The sequence below is a fragment of the Vollenhovia emeryi genome, unplaced genomic scaffold, assembly GCF_000949405.1.
Source record: "Vollenhovia emeryi isolate VEMERY1.0 unplaced genomic scaffold, V.emery_V1.0 DF939143.1, whole genome shotgun sequence".
Classification (NCBI taxonomy): domain Eukaryota; kingdom Metazoa; phylum Arthropoda; class Insecta; order Hymenoptera; family Formicidae; genus Vollenhovia; species Vollenhovia emeryi.
Genome location: NW_011967223.1, coordinates 2,373,661 through 2,386,776, shown reverse-complemented (window position 1 = coordinate 2,386,776; position 13,116 = coordinate 2,373,661). Strand labels below are relative to the sequence as shown.

Below are 13,116 nucleotides of genomic sequence, written 5' to 3'. Positions count from 1 at the left end.
TGCCGGGGTCCTGTATGTATGTGTATCCCAAATCAGTCATTTCTATTTGCCGTGCTCGTGAAGAATTGATTCGCTACGACGACCCATTACGTCTCGAATTACATTTAGTAAATCATAAATAATTATTTCAATAGAAAATTAGAAATCGATCAATTCTGTGCAATTAAAGAGCTTTTTGAAACTTAAAAAAAGGAGAATACATATCTATATTCCTTTTTTTTAAATACATTAAATTTATGTGGTTCCTTGATTGCGCGAAACCGATCGATGTGCTGAATCCTTTAAACTGCCGCAGACAGCATAGGAAGCTGAAGCCTTTTACAGTCTTTATTGTACTATAGAGAGCAATTTCGCGCGACAGACGTCCACCGTCTCTGTTTCCGTGCTACGAAGACTGCTATCCAAATTAAGAACCATAATATGAACACTTTGACTCATACAATATTGTATTGTAAATTTAATAAAAAATACAATATTGATATCAGATATTAGATCGGCCAAAGTGTTAATATTATGTTTTTATTAAGTAACTGCTTACATAGCAGCTTTCAACACACACCCGGATCAGACTAGTGCAAGTAATCGAGTTTGCTATTGCTACAGATACCATTATCATCACTTTTCTCCTTACGTTTATTATCATCTCAAACATTGTAAAGCTAGAGTGATTGTTTTTCTTAAAAATCTACTTTCTCTTGAGTACACACACAACAGAATATTTCGTAGCAATGTATTAATAAAAGCTTAAAAAAAACTATTATATCTCAGGAATGCCTCTGAAATAAAATCGGTAATGGTATCATCATTAATTTATTATTACTTTACAATTACTTCGCTAATGCTGCAGCAAGTTTGGTCTTTCCCCGAATATAGAGGAGACGCGCGTGAAAAATGGTTGGAGCTATTCCGCTTTCCGTGACCTACGTATTTACTTGATGTTTACTACGCATCTATGCCGTTTGTGCCGGCTACTTTAATGCAACAGCTGGTCGTCTTGATGTAGAAGCGTTTCTTCTCGCACACGAGCGTATCAATTGAGCCCTGTCGGGAGTTTATTAAAGTTATTTAACACGGTCCTTTACACACCGATGCACAGTTGGATGCTTCTATCTGGGACTCGGTGCACAGTGTATCTTACCCTCCATCTCCGTTGCGCGTAAATCAAATAAATTTGCAAAGAATGCGTATTTTGTATAGATACGTGCACGGGAAAAAATGATGTATCAAGATCAATTGAAATAAAATCGTTGAAACAACATCAGTATTAATAAATGGAAAAACGTCAGATAGTTGTCTTAACAATCTGGATATTTAGTTCAGCGCTTAAAATTTAAAATCCATAGCAAATACAATTGAGTGAATTATTTATGTTTGTGGCAGTCCGTGACGTTAACGTTTAATTCGACCAGCTTAATTTTTAACTCAACAGCATTTTTTTCCGTGTGTAAAATTATATCATAATGATTATGTCTCCGTAGCGTGAAATATTCCAGTAATATTGTAGCAACGTCGCAACGATTCGACATAACTGGAATGCCGCAAAGGTTGCTGCAATATTGTTGGAATGCTGTCTGTGGATAATACACTAATTATATAACAATTATACATACGTAATTAAAACAGATATAATATTTCGTATACAGTATGTAATTAAAATTTCCAGTCTCGGTGAATTTATGGACGAACTAACAGCCAAATGAATTGCATGTTTAAAAATGATGCGATTAAGGCAAACATATAATGCCTGTCAAAATTACTAGAGTATTTATTAATGCATTTGAAATCAAACTTTTATAATAGGGGCATGTAGTATTAATGTACTAGGAACTAATTTCTCGAGCCTCCGTGAATCGATTTACGCGAGCAATGCATAAAATGATATACAATCCGTATTCCACTCCCATTTACGCTTGATAATTGTCTTTACGTAATCGCACGATATCAAAGGTACTCTATGAGGAATAGGAACGTTATAATTTTCATTTGAACGTGACATTTCTTCGTGCAAATTCTTAGAAAAGAAAGCAATTGGATAAGGGTCGGTATTGAAGAAGGATCCGTTAGGTAAGAGTCCTAGGCCCGTATTTCAAGTCCTCTTTTATCGATCTCTTATCGATAAAAGTGGCTTGTAGTCAATTAGATGACTTATTAGCCACTTTTAGAGGCACTTTTATTAACAAAAGAGGATTCGGAATACGGACCCTAGTTGTGTCGAGCGATTCCGGGGGCAGGTTTAGAACTCCTTATTTATCTTTATGCGCACCGAGATGGTAAAACATAAAATATTCTACGAGAGAATAAATGCACGGAGAGAATTTTCTTTTAAAATTTACCCTGAAAATCATGTAATCGTGGGACAACATGGCATTTTGAAGAACTCCGATTTTTGAAATTTTACATTCTACTAATAAAATGTACATACTAGGTAAAATTACAAGTAAAAGGTATGGTGAAATTTCAAAAAACTCACAAAATTCTTCGAAGTGCCACGTTGTCCTACGATTACATAATTTCAGGATAAGTTTTAAGAAAAAATTCTCTCCGTGTGATAAGACGAAAGGTCCAGTGTTACAAGCCAGATATAATATACGATGTCGGGCGTTATTTGCCGGAGAACCGTCCCGAGGAAATCTTGAGGGAATCGGAGATCCGGAAGATTCTACGATGGCACGTTGCAGCACATAACAGTACACGCGTGTATGCGCGTCCCTATCGGCGCGGCGCCTAAAATCACAGCGTCATCGGTGACTCAGGACCTTGAGAATCTATTTGTCGAGAGACATCGCATGCTGGAAGTCACGCACGAGACGCGCGGCGATGCGGGCGCAAGTGCAAAACGTAGTGCGGCCGTCGCGGCCGCGTTCACGTGTTAAGTAACTCGGGCGTGCAACAAAAGCCGTCCGGCTGCCCGTCCGACCGGCTAGTCGACTGGTGGATCGCGAAGCACCGACCGGACTTGCTCTGTAAGTAATTTACAAATAAACGGACCGCCGGTTCGTTCTCGACCGTCATCGTCGTCGTCGTCGTCGTCATTTTACCGCGTCCAGTGACGCGTCTTTCTCGTTTGCTCGAGCGCGTGGCGAAAAAAAAAAGAAGAAAGGATTTGACACGAGTGTCAACGGGATGCACGTAGCCGCGCGACGTGACGAATAAAATTCAGCGCCTGCTTTTTCTTTCCTTCGCGACCATTGACCCCGTCGTGCAGCAAAACGTGGAACAGCGAGCAAGGATAACTGAATCGTGCTCGAATCGCGAGCTCTTTATCGCTTTCTTCATTCCGTTTCGTCGCAGGTTTTGTGGAAGAGCACGGTTTCTCGAGCATATGGTGCTTTTTGGGTAAATTAGACGCAGCAACCTGTTAACGCACGATTCGCATTATGTCTAATTTCCAGCTGCCACTTTCGACACATTTCTTCGACATGCTCCATATACCGTTTGACTTATGACTTTCGACGTAGAACTGCCTATTCGAAGGGATTTGTTTATGACTTATTGTTGGTATTCACTTGAAAAACACTAATTTTGTAGAACCAATGGTTGAAACGTTATGGATTAAAAAAAATTGCCAGATGTAGTCGATAAATATACATTAAACATTTTCATACGCTTACGTAAACGAGAAGCATTGAAATTGTAATTAATGTAAATTTAAGGGTAAAAAAGATTAACACCCAGTGAGAAATGATTCGTCGATCGACGTCGAAACGACGTCATTTCTCACTGGGCATAAAATAGACATTTAAGTTTATAATTATTCGCTATAATCAACTAGCTATAATTGATTAGTTGCGCACTCTTTTTAGTTCGTTTTTTTCCCTTATCTTTTTGCCAACGTAAACCGGACAGATTACTTATCCCATACAGTACAGAAGTTTGTAGCTACATTGCAGTAATATTGCAATATTGTACATTACAGTTCAATATTGTGGAATTATTGTTTGACATAAATTTGTAATCTAGTTTGAACAATGTTATAGGAACATTTAAAAAATATCGTGCACGATCTTTTGAATCGTTCTTACACTGAACAAGCTTATTATTTACAAATAACATAATTTTTACAGCAAACTTCCAATACTTTTTGCACATCTTTCCTCCAATAATCTGAATAATACAACTTAAAAAGTGCGATACTTTATTATTTTGAAAACGAGACCAAATTGAAAGTATAATGAAAAATATGTATCTTTATTACAATGTATTATATTTTGCTGCTAGAAACAACGGTTCCAGTGTAGCAAGGTCGAAGCATTATGTTACAATTTTCCCCTAAATTATATATTAACAATAAGTGTTAAACCGAGTAGAGTTCACTGATAAGAGCAGCATAGAAAGAAAAGAAAGAACAAGACAGATAAGATACTGTAAAATGAAATTTGTGTGTTTGTTCTGTAATATAATAATAAACTTAATTTCTTTTTTGAAGGAATAAAGGACGAGCTGTGACAGGGTGTTAGTGTCTAAATATTTTATTCTAAATTTATTTTGAATAAAAAATATCACCTCAGCCAGGGTTTGAACCTGTACCTCCCTCTTAGAATAAAATATTTAGACACTAACACCCTTATTATAAAATATTTAGACACCTTAACACCCTGTCACGGCTCGTAGTCCTTTATTCCTTCAAATTTGTGTTTATCACATTTGAACCATACCAATTTTATTAATTTGTCAATTTCTTTTATTAGAAGCTTAAAATGGTTTTTAAGGAATCTCATTCAAAACGTTACTATGAAAAATATGAAATGAAATAGAATGTAATAACGACCCTGTCGAAAATAATTCTACAAAAAAATAAAATATATACTACAAAAATTATAAAATATAACTGCCAGGATGTCGAAAAGTCTACGTAAACTTAAAAAGTGTTATAAAAAATCAACATGAAAACGCTATAGAATTTATTTTATAGAATCGGAACACTTTTGTTAATTTTTGTAATATTCTACAAGCAGATGTTTTAATTCTTTAAGATTTTGTTGTTTCTCAAAATTTTAAAATTAGTAAAGTTTTGTGCTAATTTTTACAAAATTGTACATTTTCATGAAATACTACTTGCAATAATTGCTTGATTTGAGAACATTGTAATTTGTGGTACTATTTCGTAGATATTTTTACAAAAAAAAATTAATGTTTTAACGAAGATATAAAAATTTCTACAAATTTCTATTTTGAGTCAATTTTTGTAGTTATTTATAGAAACTTTCCGTTAGGAGAATGGGACCGGTAACTTCGATGTTGTCTCGATCCGAATTAAGAGTGAGACCGTAGATTACACCTTATTCAAACAAAAATAGACTCAGATCCTTAGACGACTTTCTTACTCAAAGAAATCTTGACCCTAACCCATCGTCTTACATGGTAACTCTTTCTCTTCCAAGATAGCCGCGTTACGACGTCTTCACGTCCCCTTGTCCTCCTGTTAAAAACAGGCAGCCCGCCGCTGAGAAAATCTCACCACCAACTCCACTCCCCGATGAAACTGCAATAGGGATGATCTACCTCGATCTCCTGTCTGGTCGTTTCTCTAAAGGTTCTCTTTTATTGTGTAGCACTGGAACTGCAAGGCTGCCGTGAGTCCACTCGTCACTTGACTTTCGCCATCTTGTCTTCTTTGAAAGGTCACTACTGTGAGGTCAGTGCTGGCGAGCGCAATTGAGACCTTGATTGTCGTAGAATATTAGTGCTCAGCACAAATGAATTGCTTCTCGCAAAGAAGTAGCACTTTTTAGAGAAAATTAATTTCTCGTAGAAAAGTCCGTTCAGATTGCGGAACGAATATTCTCTGATAGAATTTCCGCTTTGTACGACTGAGTAGCTTCTCGTGGAAAAGCGTCTACTGAGCTAAACTCAAGAAAACCGTTCACATGATTGGCAGAGAAAGAAAACTCCTATGGTGGGTGTACTGATTTGAGAATGCGATTAGAAAGACGGGAAAAGTCCAATTCAAATGTTGTTATACGTCGTCTAGTGCAATTAACCCGAGTACAGCAGTTTTTTTGTGCTGCAGAGCGAATCTCTCTTTCGGAATCCCGTCAGCGCTAAACGAAATTTTGAACAGTGGAATTTGTATGTAAAATGTTAATTTGTATGCCATTAGGTTGTTTTTTAAAGTGTTTCTTAAAAAAAATTAAAATAATTACATAATATTGCATTTCATTTTCTCTATTGAACTGTTGAGTTACATAGTACAAGAAGGTCCGTAATATGTATCAAATAATAACTCAGCTTGTGCGTGTTAACTCACAAAATAATCTTTACTCAAATACAGTAATCTATGTCTTTATAGCTCGGGAGTCCGATTTCTGCGTTGCTAATCAACAACCGACAAAAGCCTACATCATCGCATACATTCAGTTCGCATAATTTCACACAGCAATTCCGCATATTCGCATGTAGGCACACATCCCAACATGAACAAAACTTCATAATTTTTCAGGGCTTTAATAAAGAAAACTAAATATTTTAGAAAACGCCACAATCTTGCTTTGCTGCACAAGTAATTGTTTAAGTAAAAATTTTTATGTAATTTACATACAATACATTTTAGTTGTTTTAAATATGCAGATTCTTGTACGCGTCAATTATTATTTATGAAAAACGTACTTATTTATCAATGGATTAGTCGATCTTAACTGGCACTCGTTTAATAAATTAAAAATAAATAATGTAACGTGCGACGTTTCGCCCACGGGTTTGGGGCCTTATCGAGCACAAATTCTTAAAAATTAATCGAGTCATTGCAATATGTAATTGAACAGTAAAAAATTATAACAACGTTGAGTCACGATTATATAAAATTAACGGCACAAAATAAAATTGTACAATACATGCGCGCATTTGGCTGAAGCAGTGTACACAAACTTTAGGAAGAAACAACATACTTTGAACGATCGCCTTCTATCGTTCCCCTTACTCATCTGTTACCTCCACTATTTATTGAACAAAGACGAGACGACCACTCAACTGTCAGGTATCTCGTACTAAAGTTCGTGCAAGTTCTCAACACGGGAAATAAAGGTAGGGAACAGCCTATTCTTACTATGGGTTCGTTCTGTTTCACGCACGGTGTGCACAATACGTCATTTATCCTTCTTTAACGTTTGACAAATAACAAGGAACAAATGATGCATCGTGCGAGAAACGGGACGCACCCAATGTCTATGCAGGGGCTCGATTCTTGAATTTATTCGAAGGAGAAACGTATGCGAAAATTCTGCTCTTACAGAACAGTTGCAAGTTGATTGGCTACTCGCATGGCTTTAACCTATAGACTTTCAACTTTTCTGTCAGATCAGAGTTTTCGCATACGTTTCTCCTTCGAATAAATTCAAGAATCAGGTCCCTGGAGCACACTGGCTGTCCGGGGTAAACGCGCGCGCGGGCTCTCTTTCGAAATACACCATTCAGCGTACTTCACGTAGCATATGTTTTCCCCTCCCCACCTGAAGCTCACTTCAGATACCTCGGACTTCGAATTCGAGCGTCGAGAAACCCGACGCGCTCAGTTTACAATTTCCCGGCCGAGGCCCGACGTGCGCCCAATATATTTCTCGATGCAGCATATGTTTCGACTGCCTCGCTGCTTCTCGCGCGATTTTACGTGGCTCGTGCGGAATCGCGGGCGTGCAGAATCGCGACGTGGAGGTGCGTGCGTGCGCGCGCGTCCGCGCGCGCTCGCGCACCCCCCGGCGGGGGAGGGGGGGGGGGGAAATAGAGAAATCCGGTTGCACGGGCGCGTATGCGTGAACGACGCGTGTTAACGCGTGTGCCGTATTGCGGTCTCGCGGCTCACGGCGGGCGCAACCCGAGGGGGATTCCGTCGCGCCAGGCCGAGATTCGTTCCGGAGCGAGCGAGCGCTTTTCAGCGGCGCGTCGCCGCACGGTCGGGGGTTGATACCGGAACTCGTTGCATTGCAGTAGATAAATTTGATAAACGCTCATCCGTTTTATCGCCGCTGGACGAAAGAGTCCGCCGGACCTCGGACTTGACGCGAGCCGTCACGATAACGAGATTCGATAAGTTGTACGGTACCGTCTCCGCGCTTGCTTGTCTCGTACCCACATTAGCTCGCACGTTCGCATACGCGTGTGTGTGCGTGCGCGCGCGCGCGCGCGCGCGTGTGCATTGACGGCCGGTTTATAATTTTGGCAATCCGCCAGTCAACGTTGTCATCCGCGCGAGTCAACGTAAATGGCGGCATCGATCGTCGCCTCGCTCTGATAATCGCGACGACTCGTATCGCGACCCCCGGTCGCTCGATGCCCGAACGGAAAATGCAAATCGATTGGCCGAGTGGAATTTGAACCTGCCAAGACGACCCGGTGGAAGGAAGAGAAAGGGACAGTGGGAAGACGGGAGATGAGATAATTATACGAGATATAATCGGCAGGCCAATCGTAAGGAATCGTTCATTATGCACAGTCGGCAGAAGAGCTACGGAAGTTTATTCGGCTGTTGAACGCACAGTGGCGTTCGCTCGAGTTGCCGGGTGGAATCCTTGAAGGAGTCGATTGGTAAAAAATTGATTGTCCAACGCCATTAATTAGCGATAGAATATCAATTGCGGGTGCGGATCTCGACCCTCGAGTCCGAGTTGCTAGAAGCCTGAACTGTGCAAATCCTTTGTAGTTCCGACTTCTGACTAACGTGTCATTGCAGACTGGACTTTTGTCCTTCATTATACGTGCCGGAAGTAATGCAATCTCTTAATCTCTTATGCCATTTATTATAGGTGCATGAGAAGGACGACAAACTCTTTATGACAATGATGGTCCGAGCTTTGTGCAATGCCTTCAGCGTGGGAAGGCAGATTGGCTTGTGCTCACAGACACAGCTGTTAATACGTAGCCCATATTCGGTAATGATAACGAGACGCGCGGTTTTATGTTAATCCAGCGTTTCCTCGTGTCTTATCACACTTGTCGTTTCTTTCAGGGTATCGGACAGTTGACGCGCTTGTTATCCTCGCATCATGTCTCAAAGAACATCGAGTTTCTCACGCAAGATAATCGAATTATGTCGTCTAAGAACGTTGCTCAGGACATAAATGTAACAAACAACCGTCCTTTGTTAGTTATCCTCACTTGGATGCTATCGAAGCGACAACACGTCATGAAGTTCGTTAATTTGTATATGGAACAAGGTTTCGACGTGGCAGTGGTGTCCCTTACACCTTGGCAGCTCATGTGGCCTACAAAGGGTTCTAGAGTACGTGCACATAGTTGATTGCACGTAAAAACCTGCTTTAGACAATCTACAATTTGCAACGTGATTCTACTTTATGTATCTTCCCCGCAATATGAGAAATGTCTGAAAAATCCAACTGTAATTATCCAAAATTGCACCTACGCATAGAAATACGTGGCGTGTAAAACTGTAAATAGAATTGTCCTGGGATTCTGTCGCAAATTGTAAATCGTCCAAAGTTTCAATTCATTTGTTACAATCTTCGAAACTTGTTTTCAGCTAGTGGCGACGGATTTGTTAACTTTCTTAAAGCAAAATGAAAGTTACCAACAAATTCTGTTACACGGATTCTCAGTGGGCGGTTACATGTGGGGCGAAGCTTTGGACTTGATAGAAAGCAATAGGGATAAGTACAGTAACGTTACGGACAGAATCGTCGGCCAGGTGTGGGACAGTATCGCCGATGTCAGTCAGATCGCGATTGGCTTACCTCGCGCTGTATTCCCGAAGAACACAGTGCTACAGACCATGCTACAGAAATACGTAGAGTAAGCGAGAAGATTAAGCGCCAAAAAAAATATGTATCTCCAACTGATATCGAGTAACGTTGCTTTTAGATATCACATGAAGACGTTCCACCAGCAAGCGACGCAATATTACATTCGATCCAGTCAGATATTTCACAGTGCCAGTGTACTACGCGTGCCAGCGTTACTGTTCGTAAGCAAAACCGATCCCGTTGGAGCTGTACACGGCGCTATATCCTTGCGCGACAATTGGGAATCTTTAGGAATGAAGGTAAGATTTGCATTTGTGCTGGCTCACGAGACGGTCAGGCGAGAGACGTGTGCATATTTATAATATATTACAGACGTACATAAAGATATTCGAGGAGTCGCCGCACGTCGCCCACTTCTACACGTACCCGAAGGAATACGTGGGCGAGCTCTACGCCTTCTTACAGAAGTTAAACTTAATACAGAACGAAGAAAAGATCAGAGCGCGCCTCTAGATGTCCCAAAAACGCGCAATACCCCCTTCACACGTAGCTGTATGGTATTTTTTTATATGACGTTGCCTTTTCAATTACATTTTACTCCGTACATTTGTAATATTCAGCACTTGCCACACACGAACGTAATATACAACAAACAGTATGATTTTATATATTTAAACTTATATACACGATATTTGTATAAAACTTTACGAGCAATCAACACCAAGATTTTGACGTTAACAAAAGTTTTTAAAGGCGATAAAAAATACCTTAATTATACATATTTTTGTAAATTTATCTTTGAAGTGCATTATTACTTGTTATTATTTAAGTGTAAAGTGTAACATTTTAGGTGGAAGATATACGATGCATTTAAAAATTTTGTTACCTTGAACTTTTTTTCAACGAGTTTTACAAATACAGTAAAAAAATAGAAGTATAACTTATCATTGTATCACGAGTTATATCAACAAGCATAATTGTATGTTGTACATTTGGTGTCTTATTACATACATATATTAGTTATTTTATTTCAACAAACTTCAACTTTCCGTTTCTTTCCTCCGTTTTTCTCTGCTTCTCTTCTTACGTTTCTTTCTCTCCTCGGCTTTGATATCTACCTCATCCGGTAGTTCGCCTCCTTCCATGATTAACTTTTTCCGTTTATTGATCCTTTTCTTTTCGTCAAAATCAGTCTCGTCCAATTTGATCTCCGCTTCCCGTTTTGCCACCGATATTTGCGTAAAGATTGTAACGATTTCCTTGTCTAGCATCAATTCAGCAATGATCGGATACAATTTCCAAGTTATTTTTATTGAAAACAAAAAGTATAGAAGAGAAAGTAATACACATACTCACCGTTTACTTCATATTTCTCCAATTTAGTGCCTACGGCGTGTTCGATCGCGTGCAATAATTTGATATCGTGTGGAGTTACCAGGCTTATTGCCATACCGGTTTTACCTGCGCGAGCCGTTCTACCGACTCTGTGAATGTACTCCTTCGGTTCATTCGGCACTGTATGATTAATGACCAATTCTACTATGGGAATATCCAGGCCTCTCGCCGCGACATTGGTCGCAATTAAGATCTGCACGTGGTTCGACTTGAACTTATTTAGCGCTGCTAAACGATCCTTTTGCTTAATCATCGCGTGAAGAGCCACATTCGTAAATCCAACATCATTCAACGTCATTGATAATAATTGACATTGTCTAAATACAGCAAAATAATAGTGTATCGTTAAATCTAGATACGTGGTCTTTGAAGCCTCGTTTGTATTACACGACAAGAGCAACTGTGTTATTTACTTGCAAGTGTCCGTGAATATCATAATAGAACCATCCTCGCTGGTGGCGCGAAATGTCCTGACTACTTCTACCAGATACGAATCAAGCACATACTTAGGGCACAACACGTAACGTTGATCCAATTCCCTTACAGTGGCGATACCGGTGTCATCTTCCTCTTGCCATGTAAAAACCTAGCTCAACAGTTGCAATTGTCATTTCTGCCGCAGTCCTAACACAATACAAACACGCAGTTGTATTATCAAGATGTACCTTATCAGAAACTATTTGCTGCACTTTTTCAAGCGCGTCCGTCATCGTAGCGCTGAAGAACAGTACTTGTTTCTCCTTGGGCAACGCGGCAAATACTGTCTTAAGCTGTTCATCGAAATGGCCACCGAGCAGCCTGTCGGCTTCGTCCAACACTAAAAATTTGATCCTCTGCAAGGAGAACGTATTGCAACTGTCCAAATGATCCACCAGTCGACCCGGCGTAGCTACAACTACATGCGGCTTTCTTGACAATTCCAATCCTTGCACCATCATATCCATGCCACCGACAATTACAGACTTTTTCAGGTTGATAGCCTTACCAATGGCGGCGAATTGATCAGCAATCTAAAATAATTCCATTTAAATGCAACAAGAATTACTATAATTAATTACAAAGATGGGACATTTTCAGCGCTGAGTAGCGCTGATAGTGAGCTCCCGAGAAACGCACGCTATAAGTAACTGTACAAGGAAGTGAATTTTTTCACCTGAAAAGCTAATTCCCTTGTCGGCGTTAACACAAGGGCAAATATACCGTACGGATCCTCGCACAATTTTTGCAAGATAGGCAGGACAAACGCCAGAGTTTTGCCACTGCCCGTCTTGGCACAGCCTATGCAATCTTTGCCCGACAGTATTTGAGGGATGCAATTCTGCTGAATCGGCGTCGGCTTTTTTACACCTAAACGAACAAATATAGGGCGTTTTCCAACAAGGACACAATGCGACACAGTGTAACACTGTGAATCATTACATCCTTGTTGTTTGCCAATGTTAAACAAGGATGAAACGATTCACTGTGTTACACTGTGTCCTTGCTGGAAAACGCCCATAGCTGTACAGTTTCGTAAAACTGATCGACTTCGCGTGAGTTTAGCGTTCTGAATGTCGTCAATCGTTTCTTGCCGATAACAGTGAAACGTGCATTTAGAAAAATATCTCTTCGTAAATTATTATTACAGAAAATAATTTACCCATAGACTCGCATTGTGCGAGGAGCCAAGAATTCAGTTTTAATTGCGAGAACTCTTTCACTTCTTCGTCCATGTCGAATGTTGTTACTCGCGACGTAAAATTCGATTGAATCCAATTGAATCCGAGTTCTTTCAACTTAGCACGTGTTAAAGCCTCAGACTATATAACTACGGAGTACGGACTGCCAGTTACCTCCACTTTTCCTATTCTAACCTAACATGTAATCAACATGACGCGTGCTGCCATAGGTGGCAGAAAATCGAAACACAAAGATTTTAATGGTATAACAGGAAAGAAGACAGAGATAGAATGTAATTTGCGTCGTGCTGTTTTATCATGTTTAGCAAAGTTCAGAACCACTTGGACATCTTGTGCGACACGTGACCACGTGA

At 39.9% G+C, this 13,116-nt stretch overlaps 2 protein-coding genes across 3 annotated transcripts; one reads left to right on the top strand and one right to left on the bottom strand.

Annotated features, from left to right (window-relative positions):
• Nucleotides 1-2,779: 2,779 nt before the first annotated feature.
• LOC105566696 lies at nt 2,780-10,727 on the top strand. Of its 2 annotated transcripts, none has more exons than XM_012020903.1 (6): nt 2,780-2,963; nt 8,736-8,861; nt 8,939-9,211; nt 9,470-9,738; nt 9,808-9,988; nt 10,062-10,727. In XM_012020903.1, the coding sequence occupies exons 2-6, from the start codon at nt 8,763-8,765 to the stop codon at nt 10,200-10,202; spliced, it is 963 nt and encodes a 320-aa protein (XP_011876293.1). In that variant the 5' UTR covers nt 2,780-2,963; nt 8,736-8,762; the 3' UTR covers nt 10,203-10,727. The 2 variants fall into 2 exon arrangements, with proteins under 2 accessions (XP_011876293.1, XP_011876291.1); XM_012020901.1 differs by lacking the exon at nt 2,780-2,963 and adding an exon at nt 7,744-8,517.
• LOC105566697 (probable ATP-dependent RNA helicase DDX49) lies at nt 10,567-13,068 on the bottom strand. The gene is made up of 6 exons (XM_012020904.1): nt 12,724-13,068; nt 12,238-12,431; nt 11,750-12,094; nt 11,498-11,670; nt 11,046-11,401; nt 10,567-10,953 (listed from the first exon to the last, which is right to left on the bottom strand). Exons 1-6 carry the CDS (start codon nt 12,794-12,796, stop codon nt 10,730-10,732), a joined length of 1,365 nt encoding a protein of 454 aa, XP_011876294.1. The 5' UTR covers nt 12,797-13,068; the 3' UTR covers nt 10,567-10,729.
• Nucleotides 13,069-13,116: the final 48 nt, after the last annotated feature.

Bases quoted from the DNA above. Each gene is read 5' to 3' on its own strand.
- LOC105566696 (XM_012020903.1), top strand. From the start codon at position 8,763: ATGACAATGATGGTCCGAGCTTTGTGCAATGCCTTCAGCGTGGGAAGG. The intron at 8,862-8,938 runs GTAATGATAACG...CGTTTCTTTCAG, and splicing joins TAATACGTAGCCCATATTCG to GGTATCGGACAGTTGACGCG. The intron at 9,989-10,061 runs GTAAGATTTGCA...AATATATTACAG, and splicing joins GGGAATCTTTAGGAATGAAG to ACGTACATAAAGATATTCGA.
- LOC105566697 (XM_012020904.1), bottom strand. From the start codon at position 12,796: ATGGACGAAGAAGTGAAAGAGTTCTCGCAATTAAAACTGAATTCTTGG. The intron at 12,432-12,723 runs GTAAATTATTTT...TTGTTCGTTTAG, and splicing joins CGCACAATGCGAGTCTATGG to GTGTAAAAAAGCCGACGCCG. The intron at 11,671-11,749 runs GTACATCTTGAT...CTGTTGAGCTAG, and splicing joins AGCAAATAGTTTCTGATAAG to GTTTTTACATGGCAAGAGGA.